Source organism: Halichoerus grypus, chromosome 8 (assembly GCF_964656455.1).
Source record: "Halichoerus grypus chromosome 8, mHalGry1.hap1.1, whole genome shotgun sequence".
Lineage (NCBI taxonomy): Eukaryota > Metazoa > Chordata > Mammalia > Carnivora > Phocidae > Halichoerus > Halichoerus grypus.
In genome coordinates, this window is record NC_135719.1 from 48,252,481 (window position 1) to 48,275,355 (window position 22,875).

At 52.4% G+C, this 22,875-nt stretch overlaps 1 protein-coding gene across 13 annotated transcripts in view; it reads left to right on the top strand.

Moving 5' to 3' along the window:
• MEGF11 (multiple EGF like domains 11) overlaps positions 1-22,875 on the top strand; it is a 242,960-nt gene that overhangs the window by 52,147 nt on the left and 167,938 nt on the right. For all 13 annotated transcript variants that reach the window (XR_004915732.2, XR_013450427.1, XM_036087106.2 and 10 more), the window contains exon 5: positions 19,377-19,469. Coding sequence is in view for 11 of the 13 variants with exons in the window: in XM_036087106.2 (XP_035942999.1) it covers positions 19,377-19,469 (93 nt within the window). In the remaining 2 variants the exon portion in view is untranslated. The remainder of the gene's footprint in view (positions 1-19,376; positions 19,470-22,875) is intronic.

The window sequence follows — 22,875 nt, forward strand, 5'->3', positions numbered from 1 at the left end:
TATCTCTGTTGGGCCACACGCTCTGGGCTTGGTGATGGAGAGACAGGAATTAATAAAACAAAAATGGTCGTTCACTCAGGGAGCTCACAACCCAGCAAGGCATCCTTTCCAGACTTCTCCACTCTCCTCTTGAATGTGGGAAGGACTGCAGGTCTGGCTTGATCAGAGCAGAGGTGATAGCCCTGCTTTGCTCTCCATACTTCCATTAACCTCTGTATAAAGCTGGGGAAATCACTTAGTCTCCCTGGACACCATCATGAGGATAGCAACATTGGCCTACCTACCTTGCAATGTTAATGTGTGGGATCTAACAGGAATTAGAGTTTTATTTTGTTACACACAAATGCAAGGGGTTATTTACATCCAATCCCATGGAGGCCTGGAGTGGGGGCAGGAAAAGAAGAGTGTCTTTTGGTAGTGTCTTTATGACCGTAATTACGAAACCTTTTCAGACAGAAGGGTCATTTGTTTAACACATTTGTTGAGTACCTACTCTAGAGGCTACATAGTGTGTTCATTTACTTTTTATTCAGGCAACGTGTATTGTGTGCTTACTGTACTCCGTGCTGGGGCCAGGGATAGAGGTTCAGGGGTCAACAAAAGAGATGCCGTATTTACCCCCATGAAGCTAATAGCCTAGAAAGAGGCAGGCTTTCAACATTTGCTCCCCAGGTAAATGGAGGATGCCATTTTCATTGGTTTTCTTGAAGGGGAAGAACATGGGATGCTGAGAGCCACTACCAGGGACCCTTCTTTCCCATGGGAGGATGGGGACATCAGGGAAGAGGGTTGGGGCTGCGATCTGAAGGAGTGAAGCCTGGGGATGGGGCGGGAGCTCTTGGCTGGGCGAAGCGCATGGATGAAGACCCTGAGGTGGGATCGAGATTTATGCACCTAAGAAACTAGAACTTGGCGGAGGGCGGAATAGAAGAGGCGAGCAGGGCCAGAGCCCACAGCGCTCCCATGGGAATAGCCGCTGGCCTTGGAGTCACCACCTGGCCCGGGGCTAATGCAGGCAAGAGCCTGGAGCAGAGCTGGGGAGCATGGAGGTGTCACTGTTGCTGCAGATGGGGGCGCTCTGCCCTGTGACCGCCCGGCCATCTGGGCTAGGGAGTGGCGGCCCCTGCTCTGGGCGACCTGGCAGGGCTCCCCTCTTCCCTTTGTGGGCATGCGACTCCTGCTGTGGGGTGGGCGATGCCCCGTGGCCACTCTGGTACCCTGCGCCCAGCACGGTGCGCAGCTAAAGCAGGCTTTGTGGGACCCGGTTCTGGCAATGACTCTGCTGTGAATCTGTGGTGTCCCCGGCCTCCTCTGAGCTGTCTGGGGTCCTCCGCCATGTGCACCTGACAGATAGTCCTGGCTACGAGCTGCAAGTAGGGAGGGGAGCGGGAAAGCAAGATCATGGGAAAGAAGGGTCTTGGCACACTGCTAACGTGCTAGGAAGATGTGAAGTTGCTCTGGTAACGGACACCTGCCCTCAGGCTCTCTTCCACCCCCTTTGTTTCTCCCTGTGCCAAGGCCAAGGCCGCCCTTACCTGTAGGGCCTGCCAGCTGCTTGTTCTTGCAGGCATGAAGGGAAACAATGCAGCTAGCGGTTAAGCGAGTTGCCCTAGTAACTAGCTAGTAAGTGGTAGAATGGAAATTAAAACACAGGAAGCCTAGCTCTAGGGCCCACACTTGAGCGACTCTACCACACCTTGTATTTTCTGCAGACCACTTGCTATTCTGTGTACTTTGCAACAAGGAAGGTGTCATCTTCCTCCTTCTCCAGATGAGAAAATTGGGGCGTAGAGAAGCACTCACCTGGTCTCCTTCTGGGGGGGCCTGGAGGAACATGGAGCAGGGACTGGGGGCTGTGTGTCCACACGCGTGTGCAGGGAGCCACGGAAGTGGGCTTCAGCCTTGACCGTGGCCTTCTGAAGGCTTGTCCGACTCCATGGCAACCCACGCACCACCACTTTGGGCCTGATCTTGTCTCTTGTTGTTTTGTTAAAATGTTTTGTTGAGTGCCTGCTATTCGTGGGTGCTCTGGGACAGGCGGTAGAAGAAGCAACATTATTTATGTGTTTAAAGGCTGAATGGTTACTTTTCCTGAACTTTTCTGCCCTCAGGAGAAAACAAGTGTCTTGCCTTTTTAGGCTTTCTGGTTTCTCAAAGCGTGTGTTCTCGGCCACCATGTGAGGCAGGGCTCCTGGCCCCCTTCCCAACACAGCTCCTTGCCACCGGGCCTTGAGCAAGGCCTGCCTTATGGCTGTAGTGACCAGCAAGCATCCCCGGGCCACTGTGCGATGCCAGGCTCTGGGCTTTGTGCACTGGAAGGAGCATCAGGCAGGGGTCTCTGCCCTCCAGCGGCTGATAGCTCAGCTTGCAAGATGAGCCCTCCACGAGAGGTGATATTTAACCATGCCAGCGCTCCAGGGGACGGGCCAAGGGAACACTACAGGTGAAGAGAGAGGCCGTGACAGTGCCGGGGGGCATGGGGCTGGGAGATCGGGGCTCTCAGGCATTTCTGGTGTGGGTGACCTTGGGCAAGTACCTTCATGTCTCTGAGCCTTGCCCTCCCCATCTGTAAAGTGAGTATAACAACAGACCTGTCTTGCCAACTTCTTAGGGGAGTCGTGGAAGCAGATGGAATGGCGAACGTAAATGTGCTTTAGAAATGCTCAAGTGCCAGATGAAGAGTAACTACTACATGCTTGGAAAAGTTAGAGGCAGAAATCAGTTTTATCTTTCTTCCGTTTCTTCCTTCTGCCTTTCCTCCTTCCTTTCTGCCAATACCTGCCACATTGCTTTCCTCTGTAAATACTATGCCAGGTAATGGATCGGGGTTGGGGGAGAGAGCAGGGCACAGATAGAGAAGACCCGTTCTAACCTTGAAGGAGTCTGAGATCATTAGGAGGCAGGGGTCCCCAGAACTGTGATACAAAGTAGAGTATGTCACCTCTCTGACAGCTGGGGTTCGGCGCTGGACACCTCGAGAGCGGGGGCATGGCCTGAACCCTAAAGAAAAGGGAGAAACGTGGGTGGGCAGCAACAGGGAAAGGACAATCCGGCATTCCAAGGGGGAGTTTGCACTAGTCTGGGGGGTACAGAGAAGGAGGGGAACAGGGAGTCAAAGAAGATGCTCATGCGTTGTCAGCATGCTGCAGTCTGCTGGAATGCAGCTTCCTCAAGAGCTGATGCTGACCAATGGGTGGGTGGGTGGGGGTGCCCATCAGCTTCCTTCCTGCAGGTTCCTCTAGGGTGCGGGGCTCTGACCTGAAATGACAGGACCAGCTGGGCCATGCTGCAGCCCCTGCCCTCCCCCTCCTCCTCTCTCCTTTTGCCCCAACCCATCACCCACCAAGGGCCGGAGCGACTGGGTGTGGACGAGGGGACCATCCCTGGAGATGAAGGGAAGAAGGCAGCTTGTAGGCAGGGCTGTGAATTGCTGAGTTAACAAAGAAGGAAAGTGGAGCCAGCAGGGTGAGGGAGTAGGGAGAGGGGTGGGAGAGAAGGAGGGAACACAAAGAGGAAGGAGGACAGAGGAAGGGACTGAGGAGGGGACCAGAAGGCAGGCATCTCACCAGATTAGGCTGATAAAAGTGGGAATGAGGGAGAACCAGGGTCTTATTTGAGAGAATCAATACTTCTCTTTGCGTGATACAGGAGTAACCGCCACCTCGGGAATCTGGGCGATTGTATTTTATTGGGTCTCACGATGCTGTGCTGAGGCCGGCGGCAGCCGTTGCTGCCCGCTCACTGCTTCCTGTGCACGGCAGTGGCCCTGGGGAACCTGCTGTCGTCAGGGCTGGGGGAGACAGAGACCCGGTCATTGCTGGAGAGGTGACTTCCAGGCCCTAAGTCAGCCGGAGAACTGACCTGCACGCAGTGCTTGGCCCCATGACTCAAATTAACCTTCCGCAAAACTCATCATCAGTCCGGAGTCCCGCCCACTCCGGCCCCCGCGGTGGTGGCTGGTGCGCTCACTTGGGACTAGAACATGTGATGCTGTGTTTCCTCTCCTGGAGGATTCTTCTGTATGTTAACAGAAGCCTTTTGCATGGCGTGCCTTATTTTTTACAGTTTAAGTGATCTTTATTTTCTGCACAGACAATAGCTTCATCTGGTTCAATATTTAAAACCACTAGAAAGGGGATGCGCTCTAAAGCCTTTCTCCCACATGCCCTTCCTGGGGGAAGTTTTGGTGCGTCTTCCTAGTGCTATTTTATGCACCGAGGAGGAAATAGACGTGTGCAGGCTTTTCCAACACATTTTCATTTTTACACCAAAGGCAGCATCTTCTAAACCCTGCTCTACCTTTACTTTTTTCCCTTTGGCTCTAGCGGAAGTTTGCAGTACAGGAAGAGTGGTCTGGTTCCTTTTTTCAGCTGCACAGTATTCCGCGGTGTGGGTGTGCCATTTCTTTGCCCCTTCGCTTGTGGATGGACATTTAGGTTATTTCCAAGCTTTGGCTCTTCTGGACAGTGCTGCAGGAAATGACCCTCATGTTTGTCATTTTCTCAGGTGCAAGGATATTGAGGTGATGCTTTCCCCCAAAGATGCAGAGACAGGCCCATGAGCGAAATATTTAGGGGAGAACAGAGTCCCAGCCTGTTCTCTTCTCAGCAGTTTTTCTGCGTAGCTGAGGGCTGCTGCAGGGCAGGGCAGGGCAGGGGAAGGGGGCAGGGAATAAGGAGGAGGGCAAAGGGCAGGGGCATCCTGCAGAGTGAGACTGGGAGGCTCATGGGATGTTTGTTCCCTCCACCCAAGTCGCCAGGGCCAGAGTGGTGACAGGTCCTGTCCTGGAGCAGCGAGAGGCTGCTGACCGCGCCCTGGCCACTGGAGTCTGAAGAGAGGGCTGGTCGGGGCTGTGTGTCCAAGACCTCAGTCTGCCCACGTGAGGTGCTTCATGCCACCCAACTGGGGCGTTTTCTCCTCCTCTGGGAAGCCTTCCCTGCTCACCCAGCCCACGGGCAGCATTGTTCCTTTACCTGACTGCCTGACAGGCTCAGGTCTGCTCGGGAGGCCGTATGGGAGCATGGGGAGAGGAGTGCCAGGTCCGGGCCTGCAGAGCCCTCTGCTTGAATCCTGGTTTTGCCACTGAGAAGCTGTAGGGACAGGCCATAGCGATTTTAAAAATAAAAAGGTCATTTAAAAATAACACTTACCCTTAATTACCGAAGCATTAAATGTTCAAATAGCGTTATTTGGAATGTAAGGAAGCACTCTGGGCTTGGCCCCGGGTCAGGGATGGTTTGGGTCCGTGGGGGTGGGGGAGTTGGGGGGGGTAGAAATCAACATCTCTGAACCTGAGCAGGAGAGGACTGCAAATTCCCCGCTCACGGGACCTCAGATGACGCAGACTCTGAGCCTCTGCCTCATCCTGTCACCACCTGTGGTGCTCAGGCAGAGGCTGTAAGGGGTCCCCACGGCCAACTAATCACAGAGGAGCTGGGGCACAGGCAGAAGCCTCTAGACTCTCAGGCCAGGGTCTTTTTAGAGAAGAGCAGTGTTAAGGTCCTGAGGTGGCAGGAAATTCCTAAGCAGCCCAGTGAGAAACAAATAGAGCCTGGGCTGTAAGGGGGTATGATTGTGAAGGAGACTGCCTCATAAAAGCACCAACTCCCCTTTGTGGGACTGCAAGGAAATTTAGGGGTCCTCAGGCTGGGCAAAGAGGCAGGCAGAGAAGGCAGGAGTGCAGTTGGGGGGGGAGCCGCTGACAGTGACCTTCATGGCTGCCTTTCCTATTCACTTTGCATTATTTTGATTAAAGCCCTAAATCAGTGGTGCTAAGTAGCTCCTGATTTAGCTTCTCAATAGAAATGAGGTTTAAACCCAGTAGGACTGCGGGCTGCTCGCTGCTGGGGGCGTGGGGCAGTGACAGTGCTCGTATACTTTGGGTGGGCTTCATCGTGCTGGTCGGTGACCGCCGCCTGGCTGCAGACCAGGACAAAAGACTAACTTTGACAGAAGGAAGGACACTTCTCCATGGGCAGACGCCTTTGATCCCAGCCACATGCTGCTCAGAAGCTGTGGGGTCCTATTACTCCGTTTCCGTTCCAATAGGGAAAAGCTCCCCGAAGGCTTGTTATGTGGAATCAGGAGAGACATAGGTTGGGGGACAGGAAAGGGCAAGACGGCAGTTGGGCAAGCTCCGAGGAGGCAGATTTCAGCTCAGTGAAGCAAAAAGCTTTCTAGTGATCAGAGCTGTTCATAAACGGAAGGGGCTTCACTGATTCATTCATTCGTAGATTCAGCAGATGTGTATCAAGCTTCTGCTCCGTGCCAGTACTATGCTGGGCCCTGAGGACTCGCTTTCAGAAGCTCCTGGGCCAGTGCTGAAGACCCGTCAACAAGCCAGACAGGGACCTGTGACCTGTGCTTTGATGAAGAAGGGCAGGTGCTAGGGGAGCACGTATCGGGAGCACCTTATCTATCAAGGGTGGCTAGGGTTGACTTCCTAAAGTAGGCACCATTGAAGGTGAGACCTGAGAGATGAGTTAGCCAGGCAAAGAGGAGGGCGAGGAATGGCTCCAGGAAGGAATACAGCACGTACAAAGGCCCAGAGGTTGGAGAGAGGCTTTCTCATTTGAGGGTGTGGATGCAATTGAATGAGTTTGGGACAGAGTGACTGCATTCCCTGCTTGTAGAGGCATGTCTGTCGAAGTTTGGCACGGGATGTGGGAGAGGGGCTCCAAGCTCTGGATGAGGTGGTAGAAGTGGGGACTCTAATGACCTGGCCCCTTCTGCTCCAAGACACTGTGGTTCTGGGTGTCTGCTGAGGTCCCTGAGTTCAGCATATTCGGGCATCCCGTGTGGGCTGCCTCCTCTAAAACCAATCACGATAGTAAGAGCTGAGACTTATGGGGCTCTTGCTAAAAGCTGCTCTGTCAACCGCTCAGTTATTTCAGTTAGTGCCCCCTCCCCCCATCACCCTTTATTTAGGCAGTGCTGTTGGTCCAGTTTCACAGATAAAGAACCCAAGGCTTTGCGATGTTAGGTCATTTCACTCGACTCAAGACCACACAGCTAGTTCAGTGGAAGAACCGGGACTTGACCCCAAGTCTGTCCATCCTGAATTCAGCCCATGTGCTTAATCACATCCTTCTGCCTGGGGTCTCTCTGTCATCCATCTGCCCAGCTTCCCAGTGCCCCCTCCTTTGGGCCTCTGTCATGTGTGGCCATGAGAAGGGGCTAGCTCCTTCAGGAAAGGCAAGTTGCGAGACAGAACCAGGGGACTGGTTTTTAAATCAAAGCATTAAAAAAAAAAAATACTCGACAAGTTTCATGTTTTTCTTTCCTTGTAGGTGATGAGGATCAATTTCCCAAAGAAAAAAAATCAATCAGTCCGAATGTGTCTTTCTAGAGAAAGCCTGGCATCTGTCAAATGGGAAAGAAAAGACCCAGAAAAAGATTTTTTGGGGTTGTGTGCTGGGGGTTGCTGATTCAGGCCGTGTGCTCCAACGTCATTAACAAGTTGAAAAGCTGTTGCTCCTTGCAGGAATGCGGCATTGGTGGTTTGAACAGCTCAGCCAGGAAAATCCTTTACAAAGCGAGGAGGGCCGAGCCTACCAGGAGCACCCACTGGCAGCTCTGGGGCCCGCAGGATGGATCAAGGGAATTGACTGCAACACTGGGGCTTTTGTCAGGCCCAGTAGTTAGACATGATTGCTCTACGTGGAAACCCTCAAGGGACAGCCTGACAAGTTGGCAATTTTAATTGATAAACCATTATTAATAGTTAAGCCATGTTGAGGCAAGCCATGAGAGGCAGGCTAATACCTTTGGGTGATTGGTAGAGATACAAAAAAGATGCCTAGGGGAGTCTGCGATCTCATATGGCGTTTGATGATTGATGGACCCCAGGGCTCCAGGCTAGAAGGGGGAGGCCCAAACCCCAGACTGAAATCCTTCTTGTTGGGTTTGGCTGAACAGTTCTTGTCTATTAGCCAGAGAATCACTGGAATTTTTCTAAAGAGCGTTTCATGCCACCATGAGATGATCTGGGACTTCTTGGCATTGCCCTGGTCTCTTAGCTGAGTTACGTATTCCATCCCAACCAGACTGGTGTGGCCCACATTAGAGACAGGTAGGGCTCAGCATGAAGGGAAGGAGAGAGATCCTTTGTAGATTCAGATACATATTCATTCAACATTTATTTTTTGAGCACCTCCCATGGGCCAGGCACCATGCTAGGTGAGGAACATAAGGATGAACAACAGAGGCCCATTCTTTGCCTTCGTGGAGTTTATGGGAGATAGATAAGTGGCATAGAGTAGTCCGTTCTGTGCCTTATGGGGCAAACCAGATGCTTAGGAGCAGGGAGGGAACCAATGCAGCCTGGAGGTGGGGGGTTGGGCAGTGCAGTCAGGGAAAGCTTCCTGTAGGAAGTGGCATCCAAGTTAATGTGAAGGGTAAGCAGAAGTGATAAGAGAGCTGGAGAGCTGGGTTGCAGATGGAGTTCCAGGCTCTGTGAAGGCCCAGGGTAAGGGGAGTTGAGGCTCATTCGCAGCTAGAAGTTCCATGTGCCAAACAGAAGAGGGTAGGAGGGAGGGCTGTGGCTGGGCAGGTGAGAGGTGGGAAGGAGGAAGGTAAGGGAAGTTTCCTTCTAGCCGAAAACCCTCAGACGCAAAATTTCACGGTCTGTGGGAGAGGGGAAGGCCGATACAGTACCCGGCACATGGTAGGTGCTCTATAAATGCATTAGGAATGAAGATCAAGTCAAGCATCCCCTTCCCTGTGAAGCCTTTCCCCTGTCCGCCAACATACAGAATTGCCTCCCTTCTGTTGGTGCCCACCCGGTACTCTGAACTGGCTGTGATTTCAGCCCCAGAGACCTTTCATTTTTAAAAAATTTTTTTAAGATTGATTGATTTATTTTGTGGGGGGGAGAGGGAGAGTTACAAGCAGGCTCTGCACTGAGCACGGAGCCCAATGCAAGGCTCCATCTCACGACCCTGAGATCATGACCTGAGCCAAAACCATGAGTCAGAGGCTCAACCGACTGCACTGCCCCAGCGCCCCCGCACCAGAGACCTTTCAGTGCCCTTGCTTGCTGACCCACTTGCTTGCCTACCCGCCCGCCCCCCCACTCGGCCATCCACCTCCCTGCTTGCCCATGCACTCAGCTGCTGGCTACCTCTCCCAGCATCACCCTGTGAAAGCGGGGACTGTGGCCTACTTGCTGATGGTATTCCCAGCACCTAGCACAGTGTCTGGCACAGAGTAGGCGCTTAATAAATGCTTCTGGAGCCAGTGACTGCTCAGAGGGAGGGGGATGGAATAGAGGACCTTGGAAAAAAAAAAAATAATAGCTCGGTCCCTATGTGCCAGGCAGTGTTCTAAGCAGTTTACTTGTATTGACGGTTTAACTTTGCAACCAAATTATAAGGTAGAGGACCATTGTCCCCATTTTAAAGATGAGAAAACTGAGGCCCAGAGAACGAAAGTAACTTGCTTGAGGTCCCAATTAGGAAGTGGCCGAACCAGGACTTGAATCCAGACAGCCTGGCTCCCAAGTCCATTCCCTGCTCTCCTCCCAGTCTTGGCCCCTGTGGGAATCTGAGTGCAGTCCTTCTGTGCACAACTCTCCGAGAGGGCACGCTGCCTCCCAAGGGGTCAAGAGCAGGCAGGAGGAATATTCTGTGCTGAGGAGTCCCATGGGCAGGACAAGGCCTGCATTTCTGCATTTTGGACTCCTCTGCATAATCCCTGCCCAGGGGGCCCAGCACACAGCACATACTGGCTAAACACTTGTCGAGTGGGTACATGTGTGGGTGGGTATTTGCATGAATGCGCAGAGAGGGCACAGGAATAGGGAGGACACCTGGCAGCAGGTAGCCCACCCCCACCCAAGTTCACATTCCCCCCTAGAAGCATGACCAACAGTCCTTTAGGAGAGAAAGGGCCTGGCAGCCAGACTGTGGCCTCCTTTTTTTCCAGGCTTCTCTTCTCTGGAATTACAGTTTTAATTCACCAATGAGCTGAGCCTGGACCGTGGATCCTCCTTGCCTGTCCCCAGTGTCCATGCTTCCAGGCTTCCCAGTGCTGCATCCCCCCTCCCTGCCTCGGTGAACAAGAAAGTCTCTTCAGGTCTCACATAGGCCTTTCTCTCATCCTTTGAGCTGGAAATGAACCTAAGAATGCTTTGGGGCCATGGTATCCCAGCTCCCCTAGGCAGTCCTAGGAAAAGGACTATTAATTACAATAGCATAAAGAACAAAAACAACCAGCAGCACTTATAACTGACCTCTGGCTATAGGTGCTTTGCATGAATCAACTCTTTTATTCTTTGCAATAACTGTCTAAGCCCACAGCCATTTTATAGATGGGAAACTGAGGACAAGTCGTGTTGCTTATGGACATGCAGCTAATAAGTAGCAGAACAGGGATCCAGGCTTTTAGCTGTCAAAGAATAAAATTCAGCAAAGGCACCACCAAATTAAGATGAGTGGCCATGGGCCAGCTTGGCAGATTGGGTGGGAGCAGCAAACCCCTGGTTACCTGTCCAAGTCCTGTGTGAGCCTTCCTGGTGCCCATCCCCCCCACCCCCTCTCCCTCGCCAGAGGGGAGAAGGGGGACCTGCGGGCCTATAGGCTCCAGACAAGAAGAGCTCCTGGCTCCCAATGTCCTTCCATCTTACCAGCCCTGCAGGTGAAATGCTTCCTTTCTTTTGTTCTGATTGACTATGTCTTGGAGCCAGATGTGACCACAGCAATTCAGAGCCAGTTCTAGATGTGCTGAGAGGGAGGGCCAGGTGTTTTGACTTTTCCTGGCCATGCAGGGGACTCGGGGCTGGTAGTTATAAAGGAATGAGTAATACACATCTGATGAATTATTTGGTGACTCCCCGACGTGGGCTCCTGTACCAGCCCCCTGCCACATGCCACGTGACCTTGGGTGTGGCAGAATCACTCACGCTAAGTGTGTCACTCTGGAATTGGCACTTGGGCCTGCTTGGATGTAGGTCGTTTTATTTCCAAGGAGAATCAGATGAAAGCCCGATCTGTGGTTCCTGCCAAGAATGCTAATGGAGGACTGATCAATGTACCTGGGGGCACCAGGGACACTGGGTTGGGGGGAAGCTCCAGAAGCCATGTGCTGCAGAATTCTGGGAGGCCACCGCCTCCTTTCCCTGGCTCCCTGGTCTTCTTTCATCCTAGCTGGGGATCAGCCTGTTTGGCCGGGGAACATGGAAGTTGTCTTTATTTATCTTGACCTTTTCATGTAAGTAATTTTTATAGTTCCATTAACTAGTAAGACCATTTCAAAACTGCCAGGCAAAATATATTACCACGAATGCCTCAGGGACTTATGGGTCGTCTTGGGTGGAATGCTAATAGGAGTGAGAATTGATTCAGAGGGCTCACCATGACCGAGGGACGGCGGACGGGGTGCCTTGGTCGGGGAGGGCCAGTGTTGTCTCGGCGGTCTGTTTGCAGAGGAGACCTCAAGTCTGACCTAGACCTCTTTGCTTGATGCCAAGATGCCTGTGCTGGGTCTTGGGCTGCTTATCGGGGCTCATTCCCGGCCCAGGACTGATGCTCCAGCCTTGCATCGGTATCTCAGGATACATTTGTTCCATGGCATGCTCTGTGCCTGCGTCTGTGGAATGGGTTCTTCTCGAACTTGGTATAAATCAGTAAGCCCAGAAGCCAGTGGTTGGTACAGTGGAGCCCTAGACTCCCAGAGCTGGAAGGAACATTTGGATCCTGTCCTTCAACCCCTTCATTTCACCGACGGAGAAACTGAGACCCAGAGGAGGGAGGGGACTTGGCAAATCCGTGACCTATCTGGTGCTGGAACTTACTTCTCTTGGGTCCAGGTGGTGGTGGAGCATGTGGGGAAGAGCCTGTTAGCGTCACGAAGATGTGGGCTCAAGCCTTGGCTCGGCTGCTGGGTCTGTTAGGGTCCTGGCGAGAAGCAGATGGTGTGCTCACCGAGGAGAGTTTAATAGAATGATTACAGGCACCCTCCACTTATCAAAAGTTCGCCTGATGCCATTTTGCTTTAACAAAAGACTTTTACATTAGTACCTGGTTTTGCTAACAGAAAGAAATCCAAAGAGGATTTTTACTTTTATGAAAAAAGGTGAAAGTGAAAATAGTGCTCAGCGTTGGTTTTGCAGCAAGTGGTTATGAAGTCAGCACGCACCCGGAGGAGTCAGAGTGGTGCCCCAAGCTCCTTCCCCGGGAACTACATTTAGCATCTCAGCAGCAAGCCGGCATAGCTCTGAATTATGTCTGAGCATCTGTGCTTTATCTCAATTTCATTTTGTGCATCTGTTAGTGAGAGGTGGCCTAAGGTATCAGAAAAGCCTAAGAGGTGATTTTTTGGGTCAGAATTTTTTCCTATAAATTAATGGTAATTGCCTTTTTGCTTTATGCCATTGTGGCTCACAAAGGTTTCCTAGGAACGCTCTACTTTCAGATCGGGGGAGGGATCTGTATTTATAAAGGCATGGGAAGGGATAAGGAAACCAATAGGAAATGGTAGTGCATTTAGGGCTAGCAACCAAGGAGGCCCCTTCCACGCTTGGGCTGCAAGAAGCTCCCCGCCCCCCAACCTGCCCCCGACACCTTGAGCTATAGGGGAGAAGACCACCACTACTGCCAACCCCTTGCCCTCCCATCTCCCGCTGGTATTTCCCATTGGCCAAACCCATCCAGAAGCCAGAGGGTAAGGAAGCCCATTAATGCAGTCCACGGAGGTCTGCTTCTCGGGGCACAGAAGGGCAGAGAATGATCCAGAGGGGCAGACGGCAACTCTATATTCTTGGGGGGGGGGGGAATTGGTTCTCAGTCTGTTTATACAGGAAGCTCAAATACACTGTATGTCTGTGGTATCAATATTTCATGAGAGAGAGTGATTAAGAAAAAAATGTCTAAAGTGGTTCCCAGAGGAGAAGGGGTTGATTGTGAAAACAAGGTTGAGAAATACTGATTTTGCACAGCAGCTCTGGGAATTTACACAAGTTATGTAGGCCTCCCTGTGGTTGATTCCCAACTGTAAATGGGATAGTAATCGTGCCCGCCTCAAGGATGAAGGGGGGGGGGGCATGGGAATTCAGTGCCCAGCAAAGAGAAAGGACTCATCACTTGGCTTTTTCCCACCACCGTGACTGGTGTCTACCTGAGCAAGACCACCAGCTGCCACAGGAGAGGGTCACTAAATCCTCCATGGTCCTCGTCCCCAGCCCCGGGAGGACAGAAAGACTCAAATAAAGGGCCAGCTGAGTGTCTGTGGCTGCTGAAGTTTATGCGTCCCAGCTTGATGGCCCCTCGTGGCTTGGAGTGGATGCGGAGTACTGTTTTAGAAAGGAGGCTGGGCATCAATGGGTGTTTCACCATTGGATCATACCTGGGTGTGAGTAAGTGATAGAAGAATAGAAGGGGAGAAAGGACCTTTAAAGTCCCATAGTCTGATTTCCCACCAGACCAGGAACCCTCTAGAGCAGAAGGGCCCCCTCCCCTCATAAAATATTAGAGAGTAAATATTTTAGGTTTTGCTGACCATCCATCCCCGTGGCCACGGCTCCACTCTGTCCTCGTCGTGCGAAATCAGCCCTGGTAATACATACATGAATGGGCATGGCTCTGCTCCAGCAGACCTTTATTCACAGAAAAGGCAGCTGGTGGGATTTGGCCCGAGAGCCAGTGTGCCTGCCGACCCCTCCCCTCGGGCATTTGTAGGTTCTCTGTGCTTGGCTTGAGTGTTCCCAGCGATAGGTTGCTCCCTCCCTATGGAAACAGCCCTCTGAACTGCTGAACCCATTCAGGTGTTAGGAAGTCTTGCCTTGGGTTGGGAGGCAATCTGCCCCCTAGGACCGAATGGCTCCCACTGTCCAGCTGGTTGTGATCTGCCTCCCGTCCAATACTTCCTTCTCTGGGCTAGACAGCTCCCCCACAAGTCCCAGCCTCCTTGACCCTCACGGGTCACATGTCCACACCCTCTACATCCCGAGCCTTTTCTCCTGGCTTGTTAATGTCCCTTGGAAAGGACAGACACTCAGAAGAGTCACCACCAGCCACACATGGAGTATCTGTAAGGTATGGCCCATGGGGAGATCCGGGGATATTTAAGACTCTGGATTTAGTCTCAAGGAGCTCACAGTCTAGCTGGGGAGACCAAATGAACCCGAGCTAAAGGGGGAAGTGGCAGGAGGCCAAGTGTGCTGTGTACCATCAACTGGGCCCCCTCCCACACATACAGTGTGTCATGGGATCCAGTGGAAGGAGAGGCCTCTGGGCAAGTCAGGGGGAGCCTCATGTACATAAGGGGGCCCTGGTGGGAATATATTTTACCTCCATAGATGTGCACACTGGGTGGCTGAAGCCGTCCTAGGTTCTTGGTGGAACTGGGTGATGGAGGCTACCCCTGGCCTTGGTGACTCAGGTGACCCAGGGCCAGGGAGCCTAGTGGAAGCATTCTGAGCTTCCATCTGCTGCAAGGTGACACGGTGGAGCCAGAGTGGCCCTGGAAGTATCTAGGGGTGTCCGCAGTAGAAGGAGCTTTAAGGGTGATGTGTTACAGTGCCGGAGAGAGGAAGCCACCTGCCTGGGGTCCTATGGCAGGTCGCATGGAGCCCGAACTCCCACTCAGGTCTCCTTGCCTCCTAATCCAGTGCCATTTCCAGAGGAATGGAGGACAGAGACCAGGGTCCCGTGATGTCAAGAGTACAGGTTTACTAGGCTATGGGGGGGGGGGGCTCCTGTGGGGGCCAGGAAGTGGGACTAGGGCGATGGCAGTGATGCAGGCATTTCCTGGAGGGGGTAGGGCTGGGCAGGATGGTAGCCCCTTATGATTCTTAGCTGAATGGGACTTTGCAGATCTCATGTGGTCTGGTCTCGATTTATAGGTGAAGTTGCAGGGCCTGGAGAGGAAAGTGGGATGCTTGATACCTTTGAGATGGATGCGGGTGGTCGCCAACCCAGATCTCCTCCCACCTGTAGCTGGGCTCGTTCTGAAACCCCACAGCACCGTTGCTCAAGATCCCCAGCCACCCCGGTCCCCCATGGCCAGAAACAGCCTGAGCCAATGCGCAGGGCCCCGAGATTTGGTGACTTCTCTGTGACTGAGCTCTGAAGCCGAGCTCGGGGGAGATAGCCAGGCCCTCCCTGCATGTGCTCCAGGGTCTCTCTCCTGGAGCAGATGACTCTCTCCTTGGGACCCACCAACACTGAGACAGCTGCTTTGTTTCAGGCAGCATGAGAGCTTAAAAAGGGTGAGTAGGAAGTGGCCTCTGTCCTCCCAAACTCCAGAGATTCACAAAGGAGAGACAGGTGTTGATGTTGCTAACTCCATCAAGGTGTACTGGGATGGCCTGTGACAGAAGTGGAGACAGCATGTGTTGGAAGTTCCGAGGCCTGGCACGTAGTAGGTGTTCAGAAAATGGTAATGTACAGGAAGCAGTGATACGTGGTAGCAGCCGTCAGCTGGCTTAGACATCAAGTCCAGACCGCATGGGGCACGCATGTGTATGTGTGTATGTGTATATGTGTGCGTGTAAATAATCAGGGCAGCTCATGCTTACTGAGTACGTATCGTATGCTTGGCACTGGCCTTAGCATTTTACATGTATTTCATTAAATCTTTGCAACAACGCATGAGTTAAGTACTATTATTGTCCCCATTTTACAGATGAAGAAACTGAGGCACGAGAGGTTAATTTGCTTATTGTCCTCTAATTGTCATCGACACATATGGAATTTAGACTCAGGTTATCACATTGTCTCCCACCCTGGCCTCCCCCGCAGGGCTGGAGACAGGGCCACCCTCTAGCATACCATCCCTGACCAGGGTTTATCTGCAGATCCCTACAGACCTCCCCATGTATCCATGTGTCTAGGGCCTCAGTGAAGGAGAGAGGGAGACAGCTAGTGTGCGGAGGCCCTCGCCTCAAGTCCGAGAATACCCTACTAAATAACAATAGCAAGACTCACACAGTACTTACCAGACCCCAGGCACCGCTCTGGGTGCTTTGTCAACTCCTATAATCCTCACACACAGCCTGAGGCCCGTCCTGTCGCTGTCGTCCCCCCCCCCCCCCCCCACTGAACAGATGGGGACTGACGTGGAGATGGTGTGAATTTGCCCGAGGTCTAGAGCTACTAAGTGGCATCTCTGGGTCCAGACCCGGCTTTCTGGCGTAGTCTTTGCTGTGCTGCTTCTCACTAGAGATACTTCCGGCACCTGGATGTTGGGAGCAGGACTGGGGCAGGAGGGTAGGTGGTGGGAAGCTGAGAGAGCAGAGGTTCAAATTGCTCAGTGGGGCGGGGAGAAGGGAGGTGGCTGGCCCTCAGTCACACTGCGGGCATGTCCCAAACAGCAGTTGGGGGGACAGCAGTGGGAAGAGGGGCTCAATGAAATGCCCCTGTTGGGAGTTACAGGAGCCGGAGAAAAGGGAGGCCAGGGTGGCAGAACCCTAATTCAGCCCTTCCTGGGGGGTCGGCTGGCATGGGGGGCTGGGGTCAGAAAGGACTCAGGGGACCCATACACCCCAGCCCTCTGCAGAGGGGCTGCCCACCTCTGGGCTAGTGCAGGGTCTGGGGTAGGAGTCAGGAACCCCAGCCCCAGGGAGGAGCTTGGGTCTCCCCTCCATTCCTCCTCAGGAGACTTTCCTTACAGCACCTGCATCCTATCCCCTCCCCACCAGGTCCATAAGCACATGGTGGCCCAGTTGCCACATCTGGCCATCTGAGCCTCACATATTTGCTATCAATATTTCATGCTTCAAACAACACTGTCTAAACAACACCTATGAAATATGAATGGATTGAGGTTTTGACAAGCAAAGCACCCAGGCATAATCCCAGGGTGATGAGGAGGGGAGGGGGATAACGAGGTCTGGACGGACCACGGGGACAGCAACAACATCCCTGGAGCTAGGCCCAGGTTTTGTGGGATGGCTTGTCTCCGCACATCAGGTCACTGGGAGCCAGCATGCTGGATGCAGGGCTGAGCTGGGGGGAGGTGCTCGACAGATTGTCCTAGGGGATCCCTGGGGTTTGGGGCAGAGACCAGGGGAAAAGGTGGTGTGGAGCTTGCCCGGAGCACCCGAAGGCCCTGCCCTTCCAGCTAGGGAGAGGGCGCAGGAAATAGGCCTGTGGTCAGGTCCCTAGGGTGAGAAGGGCCAGGGAGAGGCGAGGGTTGGCAGGGTACTTCATCCTTCCTCCCTTGAGCTCTTCTGAGCCCCCTGCCCAGCCCCCCTGCAGGGCGCCCAGTGAGTTGAAGCAGCTTCTCTGGCTTCTGCCTTCAGCTGTCACCCTCCTGGGGGTCACCCACTCGCTGTCCTTCTGGGCTGGCTCCCCTAGCCGTCGGGGCTGGGAAGGCATCCAGGTGGGTGAGAGCTGAAGGTCCGTGGTCTTGGGCACCTCTTCCCTCCCTTTACCTTCAGGAAGCTCATCCCCAAGCTCCTTCCCTCCAGGCCAGGAGACCTCACTCTGTCCACGAGCTCACAAACACTTGGGCCTCCGTTTCTCCGTGCATAAAATGAAGGGGTCAGACATGATTTTCTCTGAGGTCTCTTCCAGCCCTGATAGTTGGCAGGTTCATTGTTCACTGTCTGCTCTCACTGGCCCCCAGCAGAGCCCCCGGGGATCAAGGTGTGCTGTGAGAAAGCAGCGGAGGTGTCTTGAGCTAATCTGACAAGCTGATGGGACGGACCCAGCAGTAAACCATGCGGGGACCTCAGCCTATGGGGATGCAGATGGGGGAAAGAAGCAGCTGAGGCCAGGGCTTGGAGCTAGCTGGGCTGAGGTGCTGGCCTCTGACGGGGAGCCTGGGGATGGACATCTCGTGTCCGGTGTGTTCTGGGCACACTCACCCATTTGAGTTTGTTTAGAACGTCCAGCAGAGCAGAAAGAGCCGGGGAAGCAGGCGTGGTCAGATGAGGTCTTGCCAGCAGCTGGGTGAGCAGCTCACTGCTGCTCTAAGTGGAGCTGGTCGCCGGGGCCAGGGGCCAACCCAGTTCCCCAGCGAGAACTGGGTTAGCTGGTGGGCCCCCTGCCACTCCCCGAAGCTCCGGGGCGGTGGAAAACTTCACAGACCAGAACCTTCCCTGAGAGCCACCTGTCTAAATGCGAAGGACATGGGTGCTGGGGCCCTCCCCTGATATACCACAGCGAGGCCTGGAGAGGGCAGGCTGACTGCAGACCACTGCCCAGTCGGGCATCTGACATGGCTCTTCTGGGTGCCTTTGCACGGGGGCTCGGGCAAGGCCAAGGCAATAGCTTCACCATCAGCATCACACCGACCATAAAATGGGCTTTGCTGTCTAACGTGACCGTGGCCTCTAGGTGGGTGTTCAGACCAGGCAGTGGACATGGGAGTAGAGTGGGTGTTTGGAGGTCAGTGGTTGTCCGTCAGGACTCAGGACTGGGGGCCGCCTGTTGCCCCCCACCCAGGCCAGTTCCAGGCGGAGAGAAGGTCTCTCATTGCTTGTCAGAGAAAAGCCCTTCATCTAGATCCTGTCTAAGAAATTGACAGGGTCGATGGTAGTTGCTGATTTCCCGAGCTTACAAAATTGGCCTGGGTGGCAAAATGGGGGTTTTCTCTAATCCTTCACTGATAGATTAGATGGTGGGGCAGACCTCTCAGGAGTAGAGGACGACCTTGAGAACGTGTAGATGTCAAAGGAAGAGAGAAATAATCCCCCTTCCTCAAACTGCTGCCAGTAAGCCTTCTCGGAGCTGGAGGAAGTAGATGGAAACTTTGCCACCGCTGCCTCCCGGCTCAGGAGGCTATAGCGTTTGACTGCGTGATAAGAAATTGCCAGGCACTTTCTAATTACAATTATCATCATCGTAGATGTCTCTCTTAATTACTTTCTTATAATTAGCTGTTGCTTTTTCCTCAGCATTTGTGTACTTTGCAGATTTGCTGACATTTGAGAACCCCAAAATAGGGGCATTTGGGGAGGAGACCAGAAAGGTGGGGGAAACGGGAGAGGAACCTGTTCTTTGCAGGCAACCTGATAAATTTCGGGGCCTTTGTAGAAGGAAACCGGGAAAAGCAAAAGATGGACATGACAGGTCACTTCCTGAGCTCGTGGGAAAGAGAGCAGGAGTGTGGATTTAGGGCTGGGGTTTGTGGAGGGTCTCCAAGTGTTAAGTCTTGGAGAGAATGTTCTTGAAAAGCTAAGGCTGCCCTTTCTTGGGCTTGGGTTTCCTTTTAGGAAATGAGGCTGGGATGAAGCACACTCTTGTTGGATCCATTTCAGAGTTAATTAAATGATGCGGGTCAGGAGTAGCTTGATTTTCCCCAAAGCCAGTGATGCATTCTGAGCAGTCCTGGGCCCCAGGGGATCATTACAAAGTGGTTTATGCTCTTTGACCAGATGGTTGGTTTTCACTGTCTGTTCCTGTGCTTCCTCTCTCTCTGCCGGCCCCCTGCAGCCCTGTGTACGGAGGAGTGTGTGCATGGCCGCTGTGTTTCCCCGGACACCTGCCACTGTGAGCCCGGCTGGGGAGGGCCCGACTGTTCCAGCGGTGAGTCTGGGGTCTTTGGGGGCCAGGAGGTCCCTTGGCTGTGGCTTGGGGTGGGGGGGGCGTGCCATGTACATTCTGAATTCTTTGTGTTGGCCTGGGGCAGCCCAGGTGGGTGTGGACATTAGGGAGGAGGCATCCCTGCATTTACATAGTGATACTTGGGGTGGAAGCCTCCAGGGGCATGGGGAGTCATGGTTTGTGGGGGTCTGGAGGAGCATTGTGCATTGCATTTGTTGGGAACTGTGGAGTATTTGTACAACTCTGACTTGATGAAACACTTCTGGATATGGTCTTTTAAGGGTCAAAGTGAAATTGAGATGCTCTTGGGACCGACGGACAGGGCCAGAGACTGCTGCCACCCATAGCAGCATGGGGCATCGCATCTGCCGTGGGGCTGGCCACCGAGAGGGTGGGGTGCACCTAGCAGCTGCTCGGGGAATTCTCTGCCAAGAACCCAGCTGAAGACAACTCTTGCTCTTCTGACTCATTTCCCCTAAATGCTCACAGATGAACGTCTTTCCACTGGCACATTTTGCAGTCAATGGTTGGTCAACATTATGGTTTTATGGGATTTTCAATTAGGCTTTGATTAGTGTTGAAGCCCAGTTTTCTTCCTGCTTTGAGCTGGGGTAGAGCGTCTTTTTTATTGTGACTTGAGTAGATAACATATCTAAGCTGACCTATTGGGGTCTAACCCCCAGCATTTACCCATCTTTGGGAGCCACGTCTCTGTTTCCAGTCCCAACGTAACTGTGATGGTTATGAAAACTTGAAGAAGGGAATGGTGGGTCCATGGTGGTCTAGTGTGGTGCTCTTGCCCTTTTCCGCTGTCTCTGCTGGGGTGGAAACATCTAGTTATGGTGCTTTTTCCCAAGGGCCTTGACCGGAGCTTCCCTGTCTACCCATTACATGAGAACATACCCCCCAGCAAGGCTATTGGATGTGGTTTTGTTTTGAGCCTGGGAGGTTATCTTGGCTCGAGGAGTCTGGGATTTGTTTTGGGGGACTTGGGAAATTCTTCGATGCACTGGGGCCTCAGTAGCCTCTGCCTCCCACCTGTTTCACTGCTTTGAGGTGGGCCACGCTGAGCAACGGGGCCAGGGATTCCTCCAGACATCGAAAAGTAAACTTGAGGGAGGTAAGGGAATGTGTTGCACCAGTCTTTCTGTGGACTACAGGAAACACGTGGGCTAGAATGTTCAAGAGCTTGTCCTCCCTCACCTCCCATCCATGTTTTGTGTTATGTAACTTTGCTCACCACGAATGCTTGACGGAGAACTGACTTGGATTAGGGGGGCCTTGCAGGGACAGGTCTGCTTGCTGCGTGCTGGATTATAATGTCAAGGGCAGCCTGTTGGAGGTTAGAAATACAGCCTGAGTCTCGGGGGCCCTGAGTGCATATAAACCACCGATCAGTGCAAGTGCGTGTGGTGCTCTCTCTATGCTAGACTGTGCCAGGCCTGGGGTGGGCCCTGGAGGGTCTTTTCGACATGGTCTGTGTCTTTCAGGGTTTCCCTTCTGTGAAAGAAATGGAATGAAGGTGGCACTCGATTGAGCAGGACTGGGCAGTTTAGAGTAAATCTTGCCCCTAGAGTGAGTTTACCAAACAGACAGGGAAATGGCCTTGCTAGCTGCCAGTATAACACGGGACTGCCTAATTTCCCCCACCCCCAATTCAGCCTTCAGACTCAGTGGTGAGCTGTTTCCTGAATTAAATCCATTTTCATGGGCTGAAGAGCCACCATCCCTAAGTCGACTCAAAGGCATGTACTACTGAACCCATAGGAAGTCCCGAAAGATGGGTTCCAACCCTCTGCCGGAACCAGCATTGAATGAAAGGAATTCATAAACTCTCCCATTCAAAATCATTCAGAGCACCAAAAGCTTAGGTGTTACCAAGAGCCTTCCCACTTCTGCGTGAGTCCCTCCATTCACAAGGAGCTCACTGCCTCTTGTGAAAGTATGTCCTGACTGTTGGAAAGCTTCTCCTTCTATTAAGTGGAAATCTGTCTCAAGGATTCACCAGTTGGTTCTTACTCATGATAAAGTCCAGAGCAGGTTGATGGATCGCCATGACTCTCCTCACCATGTCTGGAATTTCTCCCAAGGAGATCAGTGGACGAGGCCATGGACTGGGTACAGGAAGATGTTCATCAAAAAGTAGTTGATAATAACCACTGGGGCTGCATAGAAGAAACTGGGGTCCCCTTCCACGGCTCAGCCCTTTGGGTATTAGAAGACAGCAATCACTTCCTTCCCCAAGTTTTTATTCTCTAAGCTCCTTTGTTTCTCGCTTGATGTGGTCTGATCTGCCTTCCCCATCTGGTTCCTCTGCATTGGCTGGTGGCCTTTAGTCCTCTTAAACTATCATTCCTAGGTATGACCACACAACTGTAGGCTGGTATGGAAAAATAGTAATAGAAGTAGATACTGTTTATTGAATTTTATGATGCACTAGGCACTCCAGTTACCTTCTCACTTAATCTCCACAACAACCCTATGGAATAGGAATTATTAGCCCCATTTACAGATGAGAACAAACTTTGCACAGACACACAGCTAGTAAATGGTGAAACTGGGACTGTCCACCAAGCAAACACCTGAGTCCCAAACCTGACCTCTTAATGATCACGTTCTTCCTCTAGATGTTCAACCTCTATTCGTACAGCCTAAGGTTAAAATAGGTCTTTGATGAGAAGACTCTGTTGCTCACAGGAGAAAGAAGGATCCGCTTGGAATATGTGGTCCCGAGATCCTATTGTGGAGGTAGATGAATCAGCCACATAAACTGTGACCAGGGGTAGTCCAAGCAATTTGAGCCTGCTTGCTAGCGTGCCGCCGGATGCTGTCTGCTTGAGTGTGCCTTAGGGTCTTTGGGGCCCGTGCCCATGGGGATGGGTGTCCTGGTCCGTGCAGTGTGTACCTCTGGAGATTTCTGAATGGGAGCTGCCCATGTACATGTCTATACATATGATCCCCTTGCAGGGAAGCTTGGATTTTTGTTTAAAAAAGCATCATTGTTGTTGTTTTTCTGATTCTAAAATCACGCCTGTTCATGTTAAAAAGAAACTCCAAACCACACCAGAATCCTACAAAAAGGTTAGAAACACACACACACACACGCATCTGGGTGGTTGCCCTCCCTGTCATTTCTCTACATATTTGCACTGAGAGCTACGTCTGGATACAGCTTTTATGAATTAGATCATGTCTAGTGCTGTTCTGCAACTTGCTTTTTAAATTTAACTTTATGTCATGCACTGATATCTTTGTCAATAAACATGAATCTCCCTTTAAATTTTTTAAGACCTTTATAGAGTTTTCTTCTGTGTATTACCAGAGGTATTTGACCGGTCTCTTGTTGATGGGCTTTTAAGTTGTTTTGGGGGTTTTCACTATTGTAAGG